Consider the following 27,372-nt stretch of genomic DNA (forward strand, 5'->3'; position numbering starts at 1 on the left):
GTAGATAGAGCACAAGCCCTGGAGTCAGGAGGAACTGAGTTCAAATCCAACCTCAAACACTTAATAATTACCTAGCTATGTGGCCTTGGGCAAGTCATTTAGCCCCATTTGCCTTCCAAAAAAAAAGTTATAATGCGGCATGAATGGACTTTGAGAGCTGTATGTGGCCTACAAGCAGCAGGTTGGTCACAACTGCTCTAGAAATACAAAAGGTCCAGAATTTTAAAGGAAATAATGGAATAAAAGAAGAAAAAAGAAAAAAGCTGAGTAAGTACCACATTTCAAACTGCTACAAAGCAGTAATCATCAAAGCTAAAAATAGAAAAGTAACCAGTGAATAGATTAGTTACATAAGATACAGAAGCAAATTAAACACAGCAGCCTGGTGTTCTGTATATATAGCCAGTGGAACAGACTCTGAGTAGAAGGACTCACCCAGAATTTTCATGGTACATGTACAGACAGAGCATTGGCAGTATGACTGGGAGAAATGAGACCTAGAATTTCTCATCATATCACATAATAAATTCCAAATGTATATATAAATAACTTAGGTGGAAAAGATAGAGCATAAACAAATTAGAAGAGAATGGAATGAAACATTCTTCACAACTATAGGAAGGAGAGTAGTTCTTGATAAAAATCACAGAGAATCACAAAAGATAAAATTATTAATTCTGATTATGTAAAAATAAAAAAGTCTTTACATAAAGAAAAGCAATGCATTTAAACAAGTTTCAATTGACAAAAGTCTGATAGATAACTCAATTTTTTGTAGAATTGTAGTCAAAAGGGTAGGAACAAGCTGTAAAGGGAAGAAATCTGTTATCTGCACGACATGAAAAAATGTTCCAGATCACCAATTTAATTAGAAATACCAATTAAGGGGCGGCTAGGTGGCGCAGTGGATAGAGTACCAGCCTTGGAGTCAGGAGTACCTGGGTTCAAATCCGACCTCAGACACTTAATAATTACTTAGCCTTGTGGCCTTGGGCAAGCCACTTAACCCCATTGCCTTAAAAAATCTTTTAAAAAAAAGAAAGAAAAAGAAAGAAAGAAATACCAATTAAAACTATTTTCCTATTTACCTCATACTCATGAAATTGGCACAAGTGACACAGGATATTGACAGCTATTAGATGGGAGGTGGCAGGGCCAGCACTCTTAATATGCTGGTAGGAGAATGATATTATTAAATATTTGAAAAGAAATTTGGAATTCAACACCCCAAATCCTTAAAGTGTATATACATGTTGACTTCTCAATAGAACTTTATGTACAAAAATATTTATAGAACCCAAAACCTGGAACTATTGGGTGCCTGCTAGACAATAGTATAAAAATGTAATGGAATAATATTTTTGCCATTTGTGGTTATAAAAGAGACAAAGAAACCCCAGATGGCTCGTATGAACTGATGCATAATGAGATGAGCAAAACCAGAACTATTTCCATAATGATCACAACATTGTAAAGGAAAATTGCTTAGAAACTCTTAAGATTTAAGAACTTGGGGCGGCTAGGTGGCCCAATGGATAAGAGCACTGGCCCTGGAGTCAGGAGTTCCTGAGTTCAAATGCGGCCTCAGACACTTAATAATTACCTAGCTGTGTGGCCTTGGGCCACTTAACCCCATTGCCTTGCAAAAAAACTAAAAAAAAAAGATTTAAGAACTCTTATCCATGTTATAATCAGTTAGTTAGGCCTCCATAAAACTGATGAAGTTTCCCTTCCATTTCTTGCAAGAGAAATGATAGGAATATAATGGAGCATACATTTACAGATTTGATCAATACAACACAAATTTGTTTTGTTTGACTATTCTTACTTGTTGCAAGTATGGCTTGTCTTTTGGGGTTTTAAGTTGGATAATGATGGTGGTCTTAAAAAAAGAAAAACAAATGTGCATCAATGAAAATTTAGAAGGGATATCTCAGAGAGATAGATAGAAAGATATAAAATAGATTCATTGTTTATATAAAAATCATCTAAAGGCCTTCTTTGAAGAAGAGAATAGTCACATTTGTTGATTCCTTTTTTTAAAAGATCTTTGGTGTTGGGGCAGCTGGTTGGGTAGCAGATAAAGCACTTGCCCTGGAATCAGGAAGACCTGAATTCAAGTCAATCCTGTTGCCTTGCAAAAAGAGATCTTTGGTTTTCTCTCAACCTGTATCCCTAAAACTAGAAAACTTTTCAATTTACCTCTTTCCTTCTAGATGTGTAGAATACACAGATATCCACTTGTGTAGGGGAAAAGAATCTCTTTTCTTCTCCCCCATTAGCCAAAATCTATATTAAAATTCTGTGGATTTATTTCATATAGGTATTGAAAACACCTTGAAGCATCTCCAGATAGCTTTTTTTCTTGTTTTTTTTTGGGGGGGGGTTGTTCTCTTTTCTAGGGCAAGGGGATTAAGTGACATGCCCAAGGTCATAGAGCTAATAAGTATCAAGTATCTTGAGATAAGACTTGAACTCAGGTCCTCCTGACTCCAGGGCCAGTACTCTATCCTTGCTCCACCTAGCTGTCTCCTAATTTTTTTCTTAATTATTTCCTTTTCTTTGTTTTCCAAATGTTTTCTCTCTGATTCCTTCTCTTTTTCTCTCTCTTGCCCTTTACTCTCTTTTTCTCTTTGTCTTTCCCTCCCTTCTTCATTATCCTGTCTATCTCTGTCTCTCTGTTTTTTCCTCCCTCCTCTTCTTTTTCGTTCTTAATAAATGTTTTTTGACCAACTGATTGTCTCTCTGGCTTTGCTAGTTGAATACTTTTCCGCTTGTCATATCATGGGCTAGTGAGTTTTAGTCTTTAGGGCATTACTGTTCCTTGCCATTGCCATCGTTAGACTGAGGGCATTGTGGCATTGATGTCCACATTTTGTCTTTCTTCACTTATTTTTATCTCTCTCTGACATTTGACTCTTTTGAACATCTAACATCCCTTTTATGCTTCTCATCTTCTGTAGAAGATTGTTGTATTTTGTCCCCCACTGAATCCTCATTTTCCTTTTGTCAGATTTCTTGCTTTTTTCTTTATTGTATTTTGATCAGCATGCCCATGTAGGGCTCAGATTTATTGGGAGGTCTTTTATCTTCTTGACAGTGAATCTCAAGGCCTTAGTCTAAGAGGTTTGGTTCTGACTCAGACAATTGTCAATAGACTTTTCCTGGACAGGACCAAGAAGTTTTGGCTAGATATGTACCTTATAGGTATTCTGAAATAATCTTTAATCACTCTATTCAGAGTTTATCAGGACATAAAGAAAGGTGATCAGATCCCATGCCTTTCTCTGAGATATAAAAATGCTTCCCCACCCATTAAAAAATTATCAGTTTGATCTCTTAGGTGCAGCAGCATTTTGTACTTTTTCAAACTATTTTCACATTGCTTTCATTATATCATGGAATCCTCACTATTAACTTGCGTGCCAGGCAGCACTGATATAACTGATATCATTGTCTTCATATTAACATGAGAAAACCAAATTTATGTGATCTGTGTTGTGCCAGGCTGGCATCCAGGTGTGCCACTCCTTGTGGACTCTCCTTTACTGTCTCAGCTACTCCTTCAGCACCAGGAATTTAGAATTATTATATCTTTCATACTACAGAAGTCCTTCAGACTACTGAAGAAATAGTAGGGATTTAAAGGCTAATTTAAGACAGAGAACATGTAAAAAACATAAAAGTATGCAGAAAGAAATAGTTGACAGTATAAATTATTTCTTCAGACTCTAGTATAAGAAAGGATCATAGATGGGAAAACAAGTCACTTACAAAAGAAAAAATAAATGGCTTAATTTGGAATGGCCTTGATCCTTGTTTAGAAAAATAGGATATGATATAGATGAACATAAAATTGAAATAAATTGCTCTGTGTGTGTGTGTGTGTGTGTGTGTGTGTGTGTGTGTGTGTATACACACACACACACACACACGCACACAGGCAAAGAAAGTTATATTCAGGGCTTTTTATATTGAGTATAACAGGCAGGAATACAGTCTAAAAAGGGAAAGAGAAAAAAAAATGTTTCAGTCTGTATTCTGATACCATCAGCTCTGTCTCAGGTAGATCACATTCTTTATCATTTTTTTAAAATTTTTTTTGCAAGGCAAATGGGCTTAAGTGGCTTGCCCAAGGCCACACAGCTAGGTAATTATTAAGTGTCTGAGACCAGATTTGAACTCAGGTACTCCTGACTCCAGGGCCAGTGCTTCATCCACTGCACCACCTAGCCGCCCCTAAAGCCCCCTTTCTTTATCATAAGTCCATCATAGAAGTTACTTCCATATTTTTCCACAGTTACTGTTGCTGATTGTAATTCTCTCCAACCATTCCTCCCCACTACCATCTGTTATATTTTCTCTCTATCCCTTTTCAAAAATGTATTGTGGGGAAGTCAAGTGGTGCAATGGACAGAATACTGGTCCTGGGGCCAAGAGGCCCTAAACCTACACCCCCCCGCCCCAGAGACCCAGAAACCACCCAGCCCTTGATCCTGGCCAGGCCACCCAATCTCACCACTTTGCAAAATGGAAAAAAGAAAATGTGCTCTATCTGACTATCCTCTCCTATGATCCACCTTCTCCGCTATCACCCACATCCCCCTTTCTCTCCCCCTCTCCCCCTGTCCCCCTTCTCTCCTTTTCCTTCTCGATGTCTATACCCTATTGAGTGTTATGCTGTTTCATCTCTGAGCCATTTCTGATGAGAATGAAGGATCCCTCATTCCCCCTCACCTTCCCCTCTTCCATATCATTGCAAAAGCTACATGAAGTGTCTTTTACATGAAATATCTTAGACTTTTCAACCTCTCCTTTCTTTTTACTCCCAGTATATTTCCCATTGACTCCATTTTTACAATATATTATATCTTCAAATTCAGCTCTCTCCTGTGCTTCATCTATAAAAATTTCTTCTACCTGCTCTGTTAAATGAGAAGGTTCATATGAGTATTATCAGTATCATCTTTCCATGCAGAAATACACACAGTTCATCATCATTAAGCCCTTCTCATTCTCCTTCTCTATGCTTCACCTGAGTCCTGTACTTGAACATCAAACTTTCTGTTCAGCTCTGGTCATTTCAACAGGAACATTTGAAATTCCCTTGTTTCATTGAAAGTCCATCTTTTCCTTTGGAAGAGGATGTTCAGTTTTGCTGGATAGTTGATTCCAGTTGCATTCCAAGCTTTTTTGCCTTCCAGAATATTAAATTCCAAGCCCTACAAGTCCTTAATGTAGGTGCTTCTAAGTCCTGGGTAATCCTGACTGTAGCTCCATGATGTTTGAATTGTTTCTTTCTGGCTGCTTGTAATATTTTCTCTTTGACTTGGAAATTCTGGAACTTGGCTTTAATATTCTTGAGGGTTGGTTTGGTTTTTTTTTGGGGGGGGATATCTTTCCAGAGGTGATTGGTGGATTCTCTCAATTTCTATTTTACCCTGTGCTTCTAGGATATTGGGGCAATTTTTTTTCTGTAGAAATTCTTTAAAAATGAGGTCAAGGCTCTTTTCCTGATCATGACTTTCAGCTAGCCCAATAATTTTTAAATGATCTTTTCTAGATCTGTTTTCCAGATGAGATGTTTTTTCACTGAGTTATTTCATATTTTCTACTTTTTCATTCTTTTGATGTTGAATTACTGTGTCTTGATTTCTCACAAAGTCATCAGCTTGTTTTAGCTCCATTCTATATCTGAACCTTTTAGCTCCATTCTATAACCTCGGAGTTTTCTTATCTCTTTTTCTATCTGGCCAGTTCTGCTTTTTAAATCATTCTTCTCTTCAATAACTTTTTGAACTGTTTTATCCATTTGACCTAAACTGGTTTTTAATATGTTATTTTCTTCAGCATTTTTTTGGATCTCCTTGACTAAGCTGCTGACTTTGTTTTCATGTTTTTTCCTGCATCTCTCTCATTTCTTTTCCTAATATTTCTTCTGTCTCTCTTTCTTGATTTTTAAAGTCTTTTTTGAGCTCTATCATAACCTGAGTTCAACTTCTTTATTTCTTGGAGTCTTTAGATGAAGAAGCTTGAACTTTCTCATCTTCAGATTGTATATTTTGGTCCTCCAAGGAACCAAAGTAATTTTCTATGGTCAGGTTCCTTTTTATTTTCTGTTTACTCATTTCCCCAACCTGTGCCTGGTTTTGGGGTGCTTCCTGAGCTTTTGAACTCAGGACACCCCCCCCCCCCCAAATGACCTCAGTATGAGAGGCTCTGACTGCTCTCCTGGTCTGTTGAATGGCCCCAAGCCTACCCCTCTGGGGCCCCAGACTGCAACCAGGGTCTGAATATGGCCATAGCCCCAGAGTCCTGTTCTAGGGACAGAGGACAGACCTTAGCAGTCTCCCTCCACTCACTTAACTTCTGTAGGCTGAGCACTCAGGGCGCAGCTGCCAGGTGGTTCCTGCTGGGCGGCTCCACAATTTCCTTTTCCTGGGATCTGTGCTGTGCTGAGGGCCATGGACTGTGGCCAGGCTGTGGAGGGCCATGCTGGGCCTGGCTTTGTGTTCACTCTGGCAGAGATCTTTCAAGTAGTGCTTGGTGCTACCTGGGGTGGCAGGTCAGGAAACTACTTCTACTGCCAGCAGATGGGACTCCCAGGGACCCAGGCACCCCAGGGTTGTTCCTAGAAGACTGAAGCTCTTTCACTCCAGTATACTGTTGCCCCTCCAACCCCATGAAATAGAGACTTCCCACTGTTTTCCAGGTTACCTTGGGCTGGAGAATTGACTCACTGGATCTTTCTGTACATTCTGTCTTTCAAAAATTTAGTTAGTCATAATTTTAAGGTTTTTGAAATATTTTGGAGAGAGCACCTAAATATTCTCCTGCCACCATCTTGACTCCACCCCATAATCCTCTATTGTGAAGGGATAGTTCTTGAGAAACTATAGCATAAAGTTATAACTTCCCTCAAATGCCTAAAGTGAAGTGAGAGAGCGCTAAACCATGCAAAAGATGGCAAAGAACAAATGACATGAAGTACTCCTCAGAATCATTTTAATTTGCATTTCTCTAATCAATAGTGAATTAGAACATTTTTTCCTATGTCTATGGATAATGTTGATCCCTTCAGCTGAAAACTGTTCATATCTTTTGATCATTTATTAATTGGGATTGGCTCTTATGTTTTAAATTTCACTCAGTTTATATGTTTGAGAAATGAAGTCTTTATTAGAGAAGTTTGCTTCAAAATTTTTTCCATTACTATTGCTAACTGTATTTCTCTCCAAAATATTCTATCCTTTTTTTTCTTCTGACAACTCCCTCCCATAATCTGTTGTCCTCCCTTATATACACCCCCATCTTCTCTTATTTCCTTATCCTCCTACTTTTCTGTAGGGTAAGATAGATTTCTAAACCCAGTTGAATATATGTTATTCCTTCTTTGAGCCATTATTGATGAAAGATAAGGTTCACTGACTTCATTTCTCCCCTTTTCCCCTTACTGTAAAGATTTCTCTTGCCTCTTTTATGTGAGATAATTTATCCCATTCTACCTCTCCCTTTCTCCCAGTACATTCCGCTCTCACTCCTTAATTTTATTTTTTTAGGCATCATTTCTTCATATTCAACTCACACCTGTGCCTTGTCTATATATATATTCTAACTACCCTAATAATGAGAAAGCTCTCATGAGTTACAAATATCATCTTCTCATGTAGGAATGTAAATAATTTAACCTTATTAAATCAGCCATTTGTGATTTTCCTTTCCTCTTTACCTTTTCATGCTTCTCTTGAATCTTATATTTGAAAGTCAGATTTTCTATTTCTATCTGGACTTTTCATTAAGAATGCTTGAAAGTACTTCTATTTGATTAAGTCTTTTATTTTATTAAATGTCTATGATTCTTTTTCCTCTGGAATATCCCTCCCAAGTCTTTTAATATTGAAGCTGCTAATGTTATCCTGACTGTGGCTCACAATACTTGAAATATTTCTTTTTTTTTTAAGAAAGATTTTATTTATTTTGAGTTTTTCCATTTTTTCCCCATTCTTGATTCCCTCCCCCACCCCCACCCCCCCACAGAAAGCATTGTTAGTGTAACCAATGTAAATTGGTTCCATGTTATACATTGATCTCAGTTGAATGTGATGACAGAGAAATCATATCATTAAGGAGACAGTAAAATTACATTATAACATGCTTTTTTTTTCTAATTTGATGGTAATAGTCTTTGGTCTTTGTTCAAAGTCCATAATTCTTTCTCTGGATACAGATGGTATTCTCCATTGCAGATAGCTCAAAGTTGTCCCTGATTGTTGCACTGAAGGGATGAGCAAGACCATCAGGGTTGATTGTCACCCCCATGTTGCTGTTAGGGTGTACAATGTTTTTCTGGTTCTGCTCATCTTGCTCAGCATCAGTTCATACAGATCTCTCCAGGCTTTCCTGAATTCCCATTCCCTCCTGGTTCCTAATAGAACAATAGTGTTCCATGAAATACATATACCACAGTTTGTTAAGCCATTCCCCAATTGAAGGATATTCACCCAATTTCCAATTCTTTGCCACCACAAACAAGGCTGCTATAAATATTTTTGTACAAGTGATGTTTTTACCCTTTTTCATCATCTCTTCATGGTATAGACCCAGTAGTGGCATTGCTGGGTCAAAGGGTATGCACATTTTTGTTAACCTTTGGGCATAATCCCAAATTGCTCTCTACAAAGGTTGGATGAGTTCATCGCTCTACCAACAATGCATTAGTGTCCCAGATTTCCCACATCCCTTCCACCATTGATCATTGTCCTTTCTGGTCATATTGGCTAGTCTGAGAGGTGTGAGGTAGTATCTCAGAGATGCTTTAATTTGAATTTCTTTATAAGTAATGATTTGGAGTAATTTTTCATATGACTATGAATTGCTTTCATTTCCTCATCTGTAAATTGCCTTTACATATTCTTTGACCATTTGTCAATTGGGGAATGGCTTGTTCTTTTGAAAATTTGGTTTAGTTCTCTGTATATTTTAGAAATGGATCCTTTGTCAGAAATACTAGTTCTAAAAATTTTTTCCCAATTTACTATATTTCTTTTGATCTTGGGTACAGTGGTTTTGTCTGTGCAAAAGCTTTTTAATTTAATGTAATCAAAATTACCTAGTTTGTTTTGAATGATGTTCTCTATCTCTTCCTTGGTCATAAACTGTTTCCCTTTCCATAGATCTGACAGGTAAACTACTCCTTGATCTTCTAGTTTGCTTATAATATTGTTTTTTGTGTCTAAATCCTGTATCCATTTGGATCTTATCTTGCTATAGGGTGTGAGGTGTTGATCTAATCTGAGTTTCTTTCATACTAACTTCCAATTTTCCCGACAGTTTTTATCAAAGAGTTTTTATTTTTTTTATTTTTTATTTTTTGCAAGGCAATGGGGTTAAGTGACTTGCCCCAGGCCACACAGCTAGGTAATTATTAAGTGTCTGAGGCCAGATTTGAACTCAGGTACTCCTGACTCCAGGGCCGGTGCTCTTATCTACTGCACCTCCTAGCTGCCCAAAGAGAGAGTTTTTATCCCAATAAGTGGACTCTTTGGGTTTATCAAACAGCAGATTACTATAATCATTTCCTATATTTCACCTAGTCTATTCCACTGATCCATGACTCTATTTCTTAGCCAATACCAGACAGCTTTGAGGACATCAGTCTTTATAATATAATTTTAGATCTAGTAAGGCTAAGCTACCTTCTTTTGCACTTTTTTCACTGAATCCCTGGAAATTCTTGACTTTTTATTTCTCCATATCAATTTACTTACAACTTTTTCTAACTCATTAAAGTAATTTTTTTGAATTTTGATTGGTAGGGCACTAAACAAATAGTTTAGTTTTGGTAGAATTGTCATTTTTATTATATTAGCTCAACCTATCCATGACAGTTGATGTTTGCCCAGGTATTTAAATCTGATTTTATTTGTGTGTTTTTAAAAAGTTCTTGAGTCTGCCTTGCAAGGTAGATTCCCAGGTATTTTATTTTGTCTGAGGTTACTTTGAATGGGATTTTTCTTTCTAGCTCTTCTATATCTTACTAGTCATATATAGACATGTTGAGGATTTATAAGAGTTTATTTTATATCCTGCTACTTTGCTAAAGTTGCTAATTATTTCTAGTAGTTTTTTAGATGACTTTTTGGGATTCTCTAGGTATACCATCATGTCATCTGTAAAGAATGAGAGTTTTGTCTCCACCTTCCCTATTCTAATTCCTTCAATTTCTTTTTCTTCTCTTATTGCTGAGGCTAACATTTTTAAAACGATATTGAATAGTAGCGGTGATAATGGGCATCCTTGTTTTACCCCAATCTTATTGGGAATGCTTCTAGCCTATTTCCATAGCATATAATGCTTGTTGATAGTTTCAGATAGCTACTGCTTATTATTCTAAGGAACAAACCATTTTGTTCCTACACTCTCTAGTGTTTTTAGTATGGATGGATGCTGTATTTTATCAAAATCTTTTTCAGCATCTTTTGATATGATCATATGATTTCTGATAGGTATGTTATTGATATAATTAATTATACTAAGTTTTCCTAATATTGAACCAACCCTGCATTCCTGGGATAAATCCTACTTCATCAAAATGTATTATCCTAGCGATAACTTGTAATCATTTTGCCAATATTTTATTTAGGATTTTTGCATCTATATTCATCAGGGAAATAGGTCTATAATTTTCTTTCTGTTTTAACTCTTCCTGGTTTAGGTAACAGTACCATATTGGTTTCATAGAAAGAGTTAGGCAGAGTTCCATCTTTCCCTATTTTTCCAAAGAGTTTATATAGGATTGGAACCAATTGTTCCTTAAATGTTTGGTAGAATTCACTTGTGAATCCATCAGGCCCTGGAGATTTTTTTTTAGGGAGTTCAATAATGGCTTGTTGAATTTCTTTTTCTGAGATAGGGTTGTTCAGGTATTTAATGTCTTCTTCATTTAACCTGGGCAACTTATATTTTTGTAAATATTCATCCATTTCACTTAGATTATCAAATTTATTGGCATAAAGTTGGGCAAAATAATTTTGAATTATTACTTTAATTTCCTCCTCATTGGTGGTGAGTTCACCTTTTTCATTTATGATACTAGCAATTTGTTTTTCTTCTTTCTTTTTTTTTAATCAAATTGACCAGATTTCTATAAATTTTATTTTTTTTTCATAAAACCAGCTCTTGGTTTTATTTACTAGTTCAATAATTTTCTTGCTTTTGATTTTATTAATTTCTCCTTTTATTTTTAGAATTTCTAATTTGGTATTTAATTGGGGGATTTTAATTTGTTTTTTCTCTAATTTTTTTAGTTGTATGTTTAGTTCATTGATTTCTTCTTTCTCTAATTTATTCATGTAAGCATTTAAAGTTATACTATATCCCCTGACAGCTGCTTTGAGTGTATCTCGTAGGTTTTGGTATGTTGTATCATTATTGTCATTATCTAGGATGAAATAATTAATTCTGTCTATAATTTGTTGCTTGATACACTCATTCTTTAAAATGAGCTTAATTTATTTTCCAATTTGTTTTCTCCCTGGCCCGGTATTGCATATGATTTTTATTGCATTATGATCTGAGAATGATGTATTCACTATTTCTGCCTTTCTGCAATTGATCATTAGGTTTTTATGTCCTAGTATATGATCAGTTTTTGTATAAGTGCCATGTACTGCAGAAAAGAAATATTTCTTTCTATCCCCATTCAGTTTCCTTCATAGGTCTATCATATCTAGGTTTTCTAACAATCTATTTACCTCCTTAACTTCCTTCTTGTTTATTTTATGATTTGATTTATCTAGATCTGAGAGTGGGAGGTTAAGGTCTCCCCCATAGTAGAGTTTTGCTGTCTATGTCCAACTTCTCTAAGACATTGGATGCTATCCCACTGGGTGCATACATATTTACTATTGAAATTAATTTATTGTCTATGGTGCCTTTTAGGAGGATATAGTTTCCTTCCTTATCTCTTTTAAGGCTGTCTATTTTTGCAGTTGCTTTGTCTGAGATAAGGATTGCTACCCCTGCTTTTTTCACTTCAGCTGAAGCAAAATATATTTTGCTCCAACCTTTTACCTTTACTCTATTTGTATCTCTCTGCTTCAAATGAGTTTCTTGTAAGCAGCACATTATAGGATTCTGTTTTTTTAATCCACTCTGTTATCTGCTTATGTTTTTTTTTTTTTTTAGTTTTTGCAAGGCAATGGGGTTAAGTGGCTTGCCCAAGGCCACACAGCTAGGTAATTACTAAGTGTCTGAGGCTGGATTTGAACTCAGGTACTCCTGACTCCAGGGCCAGTGCTCTAACCACTATGCCACCTAGCTGCCCCTTCTGCTTATGTCTTAAGGGAGAGTTCATCCCATTCACAAAGTTATAATTACTAATTCTTTATTCCCCTCCATGCTATCTTCCTTCTGTTTGTATTTTTCTCCTTTTTTTCCCCTTTATCCATATTCCCCAGTGTTTTCTTTCTGAATACCACCACCTTCAGTGTGTTTGCCCTCTTATATCAACCCCCTCCTCTTTTTTTCCCCTTTTCCTTTGCCCCTCCTTCCCTTCCTTCTGTTAGTTCCTTTTTTTTCTCCCCATCCCCATCCCCCCTCCCCTTTTCCACTTTTAATGCTTGAAAGGTAAGATAAGTTTCTGAACTTGATTAAGTGTATCTAAGTTAACTTTAAGCCTTGTCTGATGAGATAAAAATTCAGGTTATTCTCACCTCTTCCCTTTCTCCCTTCAATTACAATAGGTCTTTTGTACCTCTTGATGGTATGAGATTTCCCTATTCAGTCTCTCTCCAACCTTCCCTTTTTCCTTACTGCCCCCCTTTTAAAGGAGGTATTGTTTTAAAATCATTCTGAGTCACAGAAAATTTATGAGTGTCCATCACTTCTGGCTATGTATATTCTCTCTAATAGAGTTACAATTCTCAAGAGTTATGAGACTCTTTCTCCCAAGTAGGTATATAGCCAGTTCCATCTTATCGTATAGCAGTTTTTTGGTTTTTTTTTTTTAACCTTTTCATGTGTCTCTTGAACCTCCTGTTTGATGTCCAAATTTTCTGTTTAGGTTTTCATTATGAAATCTTGGAAGTCTCCCATTTCATTAAATGTCAATTTTTTTTCCCTGGAAGAGAAGGCTCAGCTTTGCTGGGTAGTGTATTCTTTGCTACATTCCAAGCTCCCTTGCTCTACGGATTATCTCATTCCAAGCCCTTTGATCCTTTAATGTTGCTGCGGTGAAGTCCTGTGTAATCTTTACTGTGGCTCCTTGGTACTTAATTTTTTTCCTTTCTGGCTGCTTGTGGGATTTTTTTTTTTATCTGATAGTCCTGGAATTTGGCCACAATATTCCTTGGTGTTTTCATTTTAGGATCTGTTTCTGGAGAGGATCGATATAGTCTTTCAATAACTATTTTGCCCTCTGGTTCCATGATATCAGGGCAATTTTGTATCACTAAATCCTGTATTATTAAGTTGACTTTTTTCCTCTTCAGTGTTCTCAGGAAGGTCAATAATTCTCAGATTCTTCCTTCTTGATTGATTCTCGAGGTCAATGATTTTGCTGATGAGGTATTTTATATTTTTTTCTATTTTTTCAATCTTTTGGTTTTGTTTAACACAGTCTTGTTATCTGATGAAGTCATTAATTTCTGCCAATTCCATTCTTTTTGGTAAAGAAGATTCACCTTCTTTTATCTTTTGCACTTTCTTTTCCAGTTGGTCCATTCTATTTTTGAAAGACTTTTCTATTGTCCCAAATGTAGTTTTGAAAGATTCATTTTCTTTTTGCATTTGTCCAGTTGAGGATTTGAAAGAATTATTTTCTTTTTGCATTTGCCCAATTGAAGATCTGAGAGAGTTATTCTCATTTTGTATTTGTCCAATTGTTTTTTCCAAGGATTTGTTTTCTTGTAGCGAGATGTTAATTTTCTCTTGCAACATGTTAATTTGCTCTTGAGTTTCTTTTCCCAATTTTTCCAATTGATTTTTAAACTCCTTCCTGATTTCTTTGAGGAAGTCTTTCTGAGCTGGAGATCAATTCATATTCTCCTCTGAAATACTAGATCTCTCTGGGTTAGGATCTGTCTCTTCTAAGTATTTCTCCATGGGCCCCCCTTTTCTCTGGCCTTTTTTCATCTTGTGTTGGGGTGGGGTGGGGAGCTGGCTCTCATAGGTTTGCTTTTGAGGATCCTAGAGGCTTTGTTCACTTGGTTTAGTAATTCCAAGGGTCAGCCAGTGGGGGGGTGCTGGTTGCTTTCTCTGGAGTGAGGTCCTCAATAGCAAGGTCTGAGTTGACCTTGAAAACTGGGCTGGGCCCTAGGAGTGACCTCTGCTGCCCTGAGGGGGTGGGGTTGCTTCTTGTTTGTTCCTGGCAAAGGGCTCCACTGAAAGTATGGAGCTCAGGTCACTGGCTCAACTGATTATTCTCCAGGGGTGCTCTGAGACTCAGTTCTGGAACTCACCCTCCAGTAGCTCTTCTCCCCCGGCCAAAGACTCCACAGCTAAAGCTGGATCTCACACCTGCCACTCAATGAATTCTCCATGGCTGAGGCTGACCCTCTGACCTCCCCCCAGCTGCTATCCTCAGTGCTGATCCTCTACTCTCATCTCCTGGTTTACCCACAGTCCTGAGACAGACATTCTTGGTAGGTGTTCTTCTCCTAGCTTCTCTGGGTTTTCTTGATCGAATTTCTATTAAGAGGTTTCTCTCATGTTATTTCTGAGGGGAAAGAGAGAGCACTATCACAGTGTCTGTCTTCTCTCTGCCATCTTGGCCAGAAGTCCACTTGAAGTATTCCTTTATGGATGCCTACGATATTTTCTCTTTGACCTGGGAGCTCTGAAATTTGGTGATAATATTCCTGGCAGTTTTTATTTTGGAATCTCTTTAAGAAGATGATCTTTCAATTCTTTAAATTTATGTTTTACTGTTTGGTTCCAGATTATCAGAGTACTTTTACTTGATGATTTCTTGGGAAATGATGTCTAAGCTCTTTTTTTTTTATCCTGGCATTCAGGTAGTTCAATAATTTAAAAATTTTATCTCTTGTATCTATTTTTCAGATCAGTTATTTTTTCAATGAGACATTGTACATTGTCTCCTTTTCCATTTGGCCAATTCTACTTATTAAGGAGTTTTTTCCTTCAGTTTTACCATTTCTTTTCTTCAGTTTTACCATTTGGCCTATCCTATTTTTTAAGGTGTTATTTTCTTCATTTTTTTTTTTTTGGTGTCTCCTCATGATTTTCTTGTATCCTCTCATTTCTCATTCCAATATTTTCTCTGCTTTTCTTACTTGATTTTTAAAATTTTTTTTAAGCTCTTCCATGAGCTGAGACCAATCCATATTTTTTTTTTGGAGGCTTTGAATGTAGGAGGTTTGAATTTGTTATCTTCTTCATTGAGAGTGTTTTGATCTTCTTTGTCACCATAGTAAATTTCTGTGGTCAGAATTTTTTTTTCTGTTGTATGTTCATTTTCTCAGTCTATTAGTTGACTTTTAATGCTTTGTGAAAATAGGACTTTGCTTCCAAATGGAGTGCATGTTGTCCCAAATTTCAGGGATTCTGTGCAGCTGTTAAAAGAGATATTTCTAGAGACAAATAAGTTTCTTCCAGAGTGATGTGATCTAAGGAGAGGTGCTTACCAGTCTTCTGGCCTGTGCTCTGCTCTGTGAGTAGACCACAGGCACTTTTTTTCCCTTAGTACTGTGACTCCCATGCAGCATAACCTCTGATGTGCTCCTCCTCACCCTGGAACTATGACTCAGGACTGGACCTGGATCCAGGGATGGGCAAAGCAGAAGAATTCTGCCTCAGTGCCAGCAAAGGGATGCCTGTGATCTCCTGACCAGTTTGTCAACCCTCTTCACACCTGTGACTTGGAGCTTTGGAAGCAGCCATTGCTGCTACTGATTCATTGACTCCAAGGCTTTCTCCTGATCTGTTGGGTCTAGAGCTGAGCTGGACCTTTCTCTACTCTCACCCCAGTATGAGATATCCAGATCTTTCCTGCTGACCTCCCAAGTTATCTTTGGTGGAAAATCATTTTACCCATGCTTTTGTGGAGTCTGCTTTCCAGGAGTTGTTTTAGGGCCTTAAATGGAGGGGACTTGTGGAGGTGTCTCAGACAAGTACCTTTCTTTGCCATCTTGGCTGTACTGCCAAAGTCACCATTTTCAAACAGAATTCATTATTTCTTCCCCTAAATATTCCTGTCTTCCTATCATTGCTATTACTGTAATCCTTCCCATCTCCCAGTAAGGCTCTGCCCTACCTACTCTGTGCTTGTTGCCAAGTCTGGCTATTTCTACCTTCACCACATCTTACCTAGCTGTCACCTAGTACAGGCTTTCATGCCCTTGCATCAATTCATTTCCTGGCCTGATGTTTTCTTACTCTAATTCCACTTGGCTGCCAAGAGGATTTTCCCAAAACATGGCAGTGACAATGTCAGCACCCCCCCCCCCCACTTAGTAAAACTCCTGTGGTTTCCTGGTACCTTCAAAGATCAACTATAAACCCTCAATTTGGCTTTTAATGTCCTTCCCATTCCATTCTCTCTCTCTCTCTTTTTTTTTAAGGTTTTTGCAAGGCAGATGGGGTTAAGTGGCTTGCCCAAGGCCACACAGCTAGGTAATTATTGTCTGAGACCGAATTTGAACCCAGATACTCCTTACTCCAGGGCCGGTGCTTTATCCACTGCGCCACCTAGCCACCCCCTTCCGGTTCCATTCTTACACTTTGCCCCACTCTGTATGCTCTGATATTCCTCAGACACAGGGATTTCCAGTCTTACGCATCTCTTAGCACCCTTTTCACTGTCTCCTTAACTTCAGTCTACCAGCTTCTTGTGAGGCTCAGCTTCAGTGCCATCTTCTGCAAGTCTTCCCCACTACCAGTATTCTTCTTCTGAGATTATTTCCATACTTTCATTAATCTCTGTATTATATGTCCATTCTTTTTTGCATTTTGACTCCCCCTCTAGGATGTGAGGTCCTTGAAATCACTGGGTTCCCCCCCCCCCTTTCTTTGTATCTGTGGCACCTTAGTAAGTGTTCAGTAAATACTTAATGATTCTGTCTGACATTGGGGCTATAATTTTTACTAAATGTGTGTGATTATGGTGAATTTTATTCTTCCATTGACATAGAAATAATATCTGTACTAATAAGGAATTATTTTGAACTTTCCCCAAATAAATACTGTAAGAAATTGGAGAAGGTCATGGTCGGTAGAAATGACTAAACATAATCTCTGTTTTCCCTTTATATTCTTATTATTTCCATCAGACTGAAGCTCCTTCATAAATATTTTCCTCAGGCTAACCACTTTTGCAAAGAAAATTGCATCATGAAAAAGATTATTGCCAAAATGAGTTAGCATACCGAATGTTTCTTCCTTCAAGTTAAATCTTCAAAGTCCCCTGTTTGTTTTGTACTTGTTTTCCAAAAAGGACAAGTGTTCCTTTTTGCAACCAAAGATATTTTAATTTCAGTACAGGGATTTTTCTGCCTCTTCATTTTTAAGTTTAGTACCTAATACCTGACCATGTAGACATATGTGTTGACCAGCAGATTGCTCGGTCTCAGAACTGAACAAAGGATATCTGTCTCCTACCTCCTTGGTACCAGGCTTCCTCCCTAAGTCCTGGTAGCTGGTGGGCCTTAGGGGAGATCTCTGTGAATCATTCATCATCTTGTTCAACCAGCTTGTCCTATGTGGTGGGTCAAAGGGACCCCAAAGATCCTTTTAATTTTGAAGGATACATCTTTTACTTTCTCTTCCAAGCCTCTGTCTGGTAGCTGTGGCATCCAGAAGCCTTGGTAGCAGAAAACAGTCATGGTTTTCATGTGAGACAATTTATGTTTAACGGTTTTAGCCAATGGTTATTAGTCAGGGTTTCACTCTTCCCTCATGGGAACCTGGGATTCTGTAATGCCCATGCCTGCCTCTGAGAACTAAGTATTCACAAAGATTATTGCAGACACCAACGATAAAAGTATTGGGATGGTTTACCATATTGTTCGTCATATTTAAACTGTCAAAGTCCTTAAATGTCTAAGTAAAACCCCAGCAAACAAAGGATATTTTGGTGACTTATTATGTATGTTCTATAGCAGAAAAATTCTGTTGTTTAGATGACTTCCAAGTCCTTTAAGTATTTTACTGTTGTCACTTTCAGCTTTAGACCTTCCCACGATCATGCCTCATTCATAAACATTTCTGCAATTGTGTGGTAAGAACCAAAGAGACTGTTGAATTGCATTGGCTTTGCTTGTTCGGGGACTGAACATGCTTGTTCAGGGACTGGGAAATGTCAACTCCGATCCAGAGAAGTCAGCACAGTTTTTCCTCTGCCTAGAACAAAAGGCAAGTCTGAAAACATGGTCCACACAGTTGTGCCAGTTTTTCCCCACAGAATCCCTTTCTCATTGTGAGGCACAAGCACATCATTAGTCATCTCTATGCCCATCCCAGGAACAGACAACTAATTTTTCTGAGTCCTTTAGCCCAAGCAGTATGAATCACCAAAAAATCCTTGCTGTGGGCTTTTAATCATTTTTGATAAAACATGTGAAAGTTCCATCCTCCCATTTATTTACTTAATTTTTTCCCCTTAAAGGTTACCTGAGGAAATCTACTCTTACTACAGTCTTTCAATAACTATAGAGCTAAATAATATTTTTCTTTTCTCTTTTTTTCCCACCATACCCTTTCTTTAGCTGGATGCTTTAATATACCTTCCTAAATTGTTCTCTAATTCTTTAATTACATTTGTCCTTCAGTATTTCTTCTATCCTGGTTATATCCAACTGGGACTAGGGAGTCTAGATTGGGAGGGCATTCTAAGTGGGAAGATGACAAGTCACCCTCCTTTTACCTCCATGTCTCAGTCAGAGGATCTCAGTTTTTCCTAAGACTTTGGCTAGAGAGCCTTAGAGTGTTCTAGTCTGAAGGAAGGTAGGTAGAAACATGTTTTTATATGCCATTTGGGGGTGGGACTGCTCTCCCTCCTTTTTTCTTCTTTCTAGAGAAAGCACTTGCATCCTGCCTCCCCTCTGTAATTTTGTTAGAAGATTACATCTTTTTCACTTCTGAACTTGGAAGGGCAGACAACCTTTTGTGTGCCTTGAGTTAGACTCAGCCGGTCAGTATAGGTGGGTAGTAGTACTGTTCAGGGATCTGGGTGAGTGACAGGGACTGGGATCACAGAACAGAAATGAAAGTAACCCTGTCCTAGAGGCTTATATTCTCTTTAGAAGAAACAACAAGAACTCAGATGAGTAAAACTCAATACATTGCTCTATGTGTATATATATCTGTCTGCATATGTACATGGTTGCATGTTTGCGTGTGTCTGCGTGTGTGTGTGTGTGCGTGTGTGTGCGTGCCCCCAGACAGATAAGTGAAGGGAATCACAACTGCAGGAATCAAGAAAGACTTTGTTTAAGTGATGACAGTTGAGCTGGGACCAGAATGAACAAAATTGGTGATTACAGGAAGCAGAGGGAGAAGAAGAGTATTCACCTCAGACCTGTGCAAAGATAGCTTGATCTGTGAGCTGTGGTGTTTGTTAGAAGTATGTAGGCAGTAGAAATGTGGCCTAGAGAGAGGAGACAATGTCATGGATACAATTATATTAAAACAAGTTATTGGCAGCAGAGAGGGTAGGTCCTGTTGCCACCTCATAGATCCTCTCTAATTCTTTTTTTTTTAGGTTTTTTTTTTCAAGGCAAATGGGGTTGAGTGGCTTGCCCAAGGCCACACAGCTAAGTCATTATTAAGTGTCTGAGGCCAGATTTGAACTCAGGTGCTCCTGACTCCAGGGCCGGTGCTTTATCCACTTCACCACCTAGCTGCCCCCCTCCTCTCTAATTCTTAATGGGAGATAAGAAATGTTGTATATATAAGAAGCTGCCCAGCATGTTTGGAATTAGTGAAGGAAAATTGAGGCCAGGTTGTGAAGGGTATTGAATTGCAATGGAATTCATTTGATTTTAGAGGGAAAGGAGCCACTGGTGGTTTCTTAGGAGGAAAGTGACCTGATTATATTTAACTGAGGCCCACACAAAGAAATCAGGAGAACCATGAAAATATCTGGTTATGTGACATGGGGCCTCTGTTCAGAGACAGCTGATTTCTGTCCTCACCCAGTACTGACAGGGCGTGTGACCTCAGGCTTTTTTAACAAATGAGCGAACTCTGATTGTACTTCTTTCACAAGTGTGTTTTAAGAGGTACATATATGGTAAGCCAAGTGCACGGTGATGTTATTGTTATATTTTCTAAGTTTTAACTTTTTATGAACCTGTACACACATAAATAATCACATGACAAGGCTATATGAAGTGTGCTTGTAGGAGAAGTAACAACAAAATACACTGGGAAGCCAGAGGGAGAAATTTTTGATGGGGTGGGGGGCTTTTTAATGGTGGTTTTCAAACTAGATCTAAGAAAATACACAGGATTTTGGAGAGTGAGAGTGAGAGGCATTGTGGGTTATGAAATTAGCCTGGGCAGAGGCAGACCAGAGAAAATAAGGTCTTATACTACTCCCTGTCTTCTTTCTCCCATAATTCTGACTGACCCACAGATATTTGAAAGGCATTTAATAATTTTCAAAGTGTTTCCCCATATTATTTCCTTTTATTCTCATAAATGTGAGAGAGGTTTGGAAAACATTTTTATCACTCATTTTACTGTGAAGATCCAAAGGGATATGTGTGCGTGTTAACAGGGAAACCTCCAAAATTGCAGTCAGGGGGCTAGGTTCCTAACCTTCAAACCTATCCATCAGATAGAAAGTCCCTAGAGCTCCCTTGCTTCTTCTTTGAACCCAGTGTCAGGGTATGCCACACAATTTTCCCTTCTCTAAGAACTTTTCCCATCCTCTACCTCAATCTCATTCTTATCAGATTTATAGGCTAGGGCAGAGAGCCTTTTATGCTGTCTCTTAAAGTGCTTTCTCTCTGCCTCTATTACAAAGGACAATAGATGATGAGACTTCTTGGGGACATTTCCAAAGGTCTTGTTTGCCCCTTCCTTGGAAAATAGGGTTTGATGTCTATGTAAATCACTCAGCCTGACTGCTTTCCTTCCTCAGACTTGACTTGTGTTGGATGACCATTTTTAGGCATAGTTAGCTAAGAGAGAGCCCTCATTAGCTCTTGCTTTGATTAAGTCACTATCTTTTTGATTCATTGGAGAAGGGGGAAGCCAGGGAAGCCCATTCTTTTCTGTCTCCCCTGATGGACACCAGCACATCCAGGCCTTGACAGGCCATCTCTCATTCCCAGGTCTTTGTACACTTCTAGAAGTCCATTTTTCCTTTAAGATGCTGCCAAGTGTCATTTTCTTCATGAAGTCTTTCTCAAGCCCCCAAGCAGCTGGGTTCTCCCTTCTAAAACTGCTTTATATAGATTTGTATTTACCACTTTAGGTTTATGCTGTGTGTGTGTGTGTGTGTGTGTGTGTGTGTGTGTGTGTGTGTGTGTGTTTACATGCAATTTAACTTATTTGTAAACATTCAGAGATATGCTCCTTGTAAGTGGTTGATAGTTTCACTCTTTGTGTGCCCAGGGTCTGACCCTACTTGGCACACACTTGCACCTAATTGATTAGTTCCTTGTTTGCTAGGAGGCTTTACCTAAGCTGGGAACAGATGAAGAAGAAACTTAATCCTCTCCTCTCTTCTCTATGTACAGTAATCCCAAAGTCCAGGTCAAGGCCATAGAAGGCGGTGCTCTCCAGAAGCTGTTGGTCATCTTGGCAACTGATCATCCTTTGGCCGTGAAGAAAAAGGTGCCTCCCCACTCTGCCTTCTGGTTTTGTCCTCGGTGTCAGGATGTGTTGAGAGGCCTGAGACCTAAACAGACTGTGCCGAGGAAGTGGGGCTGGAGCTGGGGGCTGGGGGGTGGGGGTGGACCTGCTCAGAGGGTGATGTTCTGGGCCCATGTGGGCAGCACTTCATGGGTAGATATGCCCCTGCCCCTCCCATCTACCAAGCCCAGAGTCCTAACCCTGCTCCTGTGTCTTGCAGGTGCTCTTTGCACTTTCCTCACTCCTGCGGCACTTTCCCTATGCCCAGCAACAGTTCCTGAAGCTGGGAGGCTTGCAGGTTCTTAGGAGCTTGGTCCATGAGAAAGGCATGGAGTTGCTGGCTGTGCGTGTGGTCACCCTGCTGTATGACCTGGTCACTGAAAAGGTGAGAGCTGCCCTCATCTCCTCCTCCTCCCCTTCCCCAGCCTGGGTCTCCTTCCACTTTGTACTGAAGCAGCACTGGACAGGGGAGTTCCAGGATGGGGGTCAGTCTTTGGTCTCTCACTGTACTGTGGGATCTTGGGCAGGGGACTTCCTGTTTTTGGGTTCCAGGTTCCTTATGACAGTGTATTTATATAATAATTTATGGTTTGCAAATAATTTATGTAGATTATTTTGTTTAATTCTCACAAGCCACCCCACCCCAGAAAGCAAGGTGGGATTATCTTGCCATTTTGCAGATGAAGAATTGAGGCAGGCCAAGGTTACATCACCTGCCCAGTTATAGTTAGGTTAGTGTCTAAGCCCACATTTAAATTCAGTTCTTTTTGATTACAGCCCTGAACTCTCATCTGCTTCTTTATCTGCACAATGAAGAGTTGGGGTTAGATGATCTCTAAGGTTCCTACCAAATGTCATTCCTATGATATACAATATTTAAAACCAGTCTCTATATCTTTCTTTTGTTTGAAAGGACACCTAGATAAATGACTCGTTTTACAGGGTCAGTTTTGAGGTTCCTTGAGGAGACAGTTCCCCTTTATCAGGAGTCTCTCAGTGATAGGTAAGGACTCAGGACCCAGCTAAAGGCCTAGAGTATCCAGAAAATTTCAGCATACTCCAAGGCAAGAATTTCTTTTTAATTCTCATTAGATGAGTTGCTGGAAAATTAAGGGGAGTCTCCTTTTTGGAGGTTAAATTGTTTTTTGAGTCCTGGGATCTATATGTGGTCCTGTAGACTACATCTGAGATAAATGAATCAGTGCTTGAAGGGGAGGGAGGCATCACATCTCCAGCATTTTGTCTTAGGGCCAATCTTAGTAATGACTTTGCAGACCTGTCTTCCCCTACTTCTATCCTCTTTAGGAATGGAGGGACCTGGATACCTTCTTCCTTTGTCCTTGGATGCTCAGCCGCTCTTTTTTTTTTTTCCTTGGGTCTCTAGCTCTCCCCAAACACAGGAGGGAACTTCTTAGTTCTTCTTTGTGGCTTAAGGAGATTTAGAATGGGATTGTGAAAGAAAGTTTGAAGGACATGAGAACATGGTTTGAGGGATATCCTGACTTCCTCTCCAAGAGTACTCACTGGGGCTCAGGGAGGTACTACTCCATTCCAATTGACTATTCAGTCTCCTGGAGGGCTTCTCACCAGCTCTGGGGTGTTGAGCATGCCCTTTAACTTCCCTGGTGGGACTTGTTGGCTTCTAAGGTCTTTTCCAGCTCCAGATCTCTAGCTGATGAGCTTGTTATGTGTCTGAGTAAGTTACAGAGTTAGGAGTGATAGTCAAGGGAGGTTGGAGACTTAGATCTTGGATGTGATTTTTAATTTAAAATCTGAGATTTTATTAATAAAGTTCAGAGTGAAGTGAGCCACTGCATCATAGCTCCAGCTGTACAGAGAGAGAGAATGGATGTGGTTCTCTTAGGAGCCTCGTCTAGAAAGACCCCCTTTCCTAATATGCCCATTTCCCCATTTGATCAAGTCAGTTCCTGCGGTTCTCAAGCAGAAGTGAAGAGCAGTGCTGCTGACCTGGAGGCCACAGTTGTCCTCCTTTCCCCCATCAGTGAGGGCAAGTACCTCTGGGCTTTCCCCTTCCTTGTCTTCTTTCCTGCCTTTTCCCAGCCCCTTTCTCCCTGCCTGCTGGAATTGCTCTCAACTGAAACTGGGGATGCTATAATCTTCCATAATAGCAAATAGACATGTGGTGTTCAGATCTAATTAATAAAATGTGTACATAGTCATTATCACAGGAGGAGGCCATCTGAGCCCAGGGATTGGTTCTTAAAGGCACTGCCCCCTTCCCATACTCCTCCCCTCCTTTTTCTCCTTTTCTACCTCTGCCCAGGGGTAGGAGCAGAGGGCAGGGAGGATAGGAGGGGCCTGTCGAGGGCAGGGCTAGAGAGGAGGTCAGAAGTCATTTTGCCAGGAGTGAGATAAGAGTTCTGGATTGGGTTTTATAAAGCTTTCAATATCAATAAAATTGACCTGGTTCCTTCCTGGATTTGTGAACCTCCTAGTCCCCCTGGGTGAACTTGAAGTCCCTCACTTTGATCCTTTAGTGAAAAAAAGTATTTTATAAGTGTTCTAATGAATTATTTTCATAACACTGATAAGCTTTTTGGCCTTGGTGTGAAAATTGCTGTAAGAAAATAGCAAACTCTTAGAGGCTAAGGAAAGGATGCTAAGTTGGCTTCTTCAGACCTTTCTTTATAACACTGTCCCTACCTAGTAACCTGAGCATGCCACATAATTGGATGTGTTTAAAATAATTTCTGTAGCCAACATTAGGTTTCATGCTAAAGGATTTTCTTCCCTAATGATATTGATGATTATTATCATGAGATAACTAAGGTAGAATCAAGCAGTGAAAATCAAGGCATTAAATGTGCTCAGAATATCCTAAATAAAATCTGTATTTAAATTTTTTTAAAAAAAGGCATTTTGCTCTTTGTGGCTCAGCTAGGGAGTGTGTGCCCATGTTTCCACAATTGTGAAATTGTCTTCATTTTTGGACAGATCAGGATAGATGGAAATCAGTGGCACATATCTGAGTGTGAAGGACAGCATGTATTTTTAAAATTGATAGTATTCAGATTCACAATCAATTTTCTGTTGTTTACAAATGGAGTTAAAATTTTTTTTTTAAGTTTCCAGTCTTCTTGGCCTTATAAATGTAAAATTTCCCCAATTTTACCTTGACTTTGATGTTTCAGTTAGTTGGGGACTCAGTATTGACTCTGTATCTCTTTCTACTCCCCCTGGCCCCACCCTGCCTTGCAGATGTTGGTAGAGACAGCTGAGCAGGGCCAGGACCCATCGGAGGAGAAGGTGCAACAGTACCGGCAGGTAGAGCTCATGCCAGGACTTCAAGAGCAGGGCTGGTGCAACATCATTTCGGGGCTTCTGGGGCTGCCAGAACATGACATGCGGGAGAAGGTGTTACAAACTCTGAGTGCCCTCCTTTCCCTGTGTCGAGACCGTTATCGCCAAGATGTCCTGCTCAGCAGCACCCTCCAAGGTTTACAGGATGAGTACCAGGAACTGGCTGCTGTAGAAAAGCAGGAAGGGGAAGAAAATGGGTACTTCCAAGAGATGCTGGGCACCATCAATGGCTTCATCCAGGAACTTCGATGAGGTTCTCCCTGGGCACTGAATTTAAAGGAACTTTTGTCGATTGAGGGAACCCAACACTGACACTGACACTGAAGGGTCCTGCAGACCCTAGATTGGCCATTAAAGGGAAGTGTGGAGAGTTTACTGTTTGTTTGTCTTTTTAATCTTCTTGAAAACTCTGATGTGAGTGTAGTCACGTCATATGTCTGCACCAGAGTGTGCAGAATAGAAATTCACAGACTTGATCAGGAGTCAAGTCGCCGAGTTAGGATGAATAGGGGGAAACTGAGCAATGAGGCCTTATTTACAGTGTTGCCAAATCAGGTTAAGCCAGGGGCTCTGAAGGTGGGATCCTTCAAGGGGTTTGTGGCTTGGGAAATTGAAAGGGAAAAATATTTAGATAACTATTTTAATAAAATTGATTTCCTTTGTAATTATTTTATGCATTTAGAAACATTATTTTAAAAAAGTTTCTCTACTTCATTAGACTGTCCAAGGTTCCAGAACACCTACAAGGGGAATATCCCTTAGGTCAGACAGTCAGTTTATTCAAAGTGAGTGAGGCCAGTATTAGGTCAGTGACTCTTGTCTGGCCTTCTGGAGTTTCTTCCCCTAATAGTTTGGACATGATATTGCTGTGCTACACAGGTCATAAAGTTAAGGGAAACTCCTCCCAGTACCACCACCCCTTTCCAAGTACTTCTATTTCTGTGACAATTTTAAGATTTACAAAGGGCTTTATTCATAATAATCCTATAAGACATAGATCTGCCAGTTTTATTATATCCATTTGACAGAGAAGACTAAGGAGGTTCAGAGATTATATGTATGGTCTTAAGAGTTGAATTGTATATTAAGGGACTGTGGGTTGGGTGAATGTGGATGAGTCATTTTGTACACCTGAACATTAGTATAATTTGGCATAGCAATGGGAACTTTGATTGCCATCCCATTTGGTCCTCCCCATTGGTTATCCCCATTTTATTGATGATGAAATTTCAGAAGTGAAGGGAGAGATTTTCAATTATGAAGTCATCAAGGTGAGAGCAGCAAGTGAATAGAGGGGGCATCAGGCAGGGTTTATGCACCTTCCATTAATGCTGGGGTTTTTATGGGCAATATTTTTGCTTAGTGGTGGTGGTAGTTAGTTATTGGGCCTCTGTTTTTGAAGACCAATCACAAATGAATGATGTCTCAAATATGCTGGCTAAAGAAGGGGCTGGTGGGGAGAGTTGCATCTTAGGCTTTCTGAGAATTACAGCTTTCTTTCTAACTTGAGCAGATATCATCTCTGTGCAATACCACCCATCAGATTTTCTTTCCCTCTCTGACCTCGGCAGGCATGGGACCTTAGATGACCAGCCAAAAGAGGTCACATTTGGGTCAGGGAGAGCTGAAGGTCTGGGGCTCTTGGGTGGACAGCCCAAAATACCTCCTCCTCCTTGCCCAGCAAGGGTACAAAGGAGAAACTGCAGTAACTGGGAGCCTGTATCCAAGTTACTATGGCAACTCTGGTTTTGGGGTTTCCTGATTTGGATTCCTATGTTTTTCTACCTTTCCCAAGGTAGCAACCTGACTAGACTTGCTCCCTCCCTTTCTTTCCAGAAGAAAATCTGAGAAAGCTTAACTCTTGACAGGGACTGCTCCTCAGGTTGAGATTAAAGTTGAGGCACAGGGAGGAGGGTTGTGAGAGAGATATATAGATGTTCAGATGGGTCCCTCTAGATCACTCTGCCTGACTCCTAAAAGGTTCTAGGTTATTATCTGGATCAGGCAAGGCCTGAAAAGCACAAGGGATAGGCTTTTCTAGTCTCCCCACCTTATTCTGAGTAGGTATGTCAGAATTATGGCCTTGAATCTAATACACCTAACTAACCATATTGTTTTTCTTATCTTGCTCAGAGCAGAAATGGGAATTCATGGCAACTTACTGTAAGAACTTGGGCCCCTTTCTCTGTGGAGATCTCCCCATGTTCTCAGCCCTTTCCTAGCCTGTACCAA

General features: G+C 39.3%; 1 protein-coding gene across 1 annotated transcript in view; it reads left to right on the forward strand.

Annotated features, from left to right (window-relative positions):
• SIL1 (SIL1 nucleotide exchange factor) overlaps positions 1 to 25,513 on the forward strand; it is a 330,856-nt gene extending 305,343 nt beyond the window's left edge. Inside the window, exons 9-11 of the mRNA XM_074212929.1 lie at positions 21,705 to 21,801; positions 22,040 to 22,204; positions 25,039 to 25,513. Of these exons, the coding sequence (XP_074069030.1) occupies positions 21,705 to 21,801; positions 22,040 to 22,204; positions 25,039 to 25,392 (616 nt within the window). The 3' untranslated portion in view covers positions 25,393 to 25,513. The remainder of the gene's footprint in view (positions 1 to 21,704; positions 21,802 to 22,039; positions 22,205 to 25,038) is intronic.
• Positions 25,514 to 27,372: the final 1,859 nt, after the last annotated feature.

Source organism: Macrotis lagotis, chromosome 1 (assembly GCF_037893015.1).
Source record: "Macrotis lagotis isolate mMagLag1 chromosome 1, bilby.v1.9.chrom.fasta, whole genome shotgun sequence".
NCBI classification, from domain to species: domain Eukaryota; kingdom Metazoa; phylum Chordata; class Mammalia; order Peramelemorphia; family Peramelidae; genus Macrotis; species Macrotis lagotis.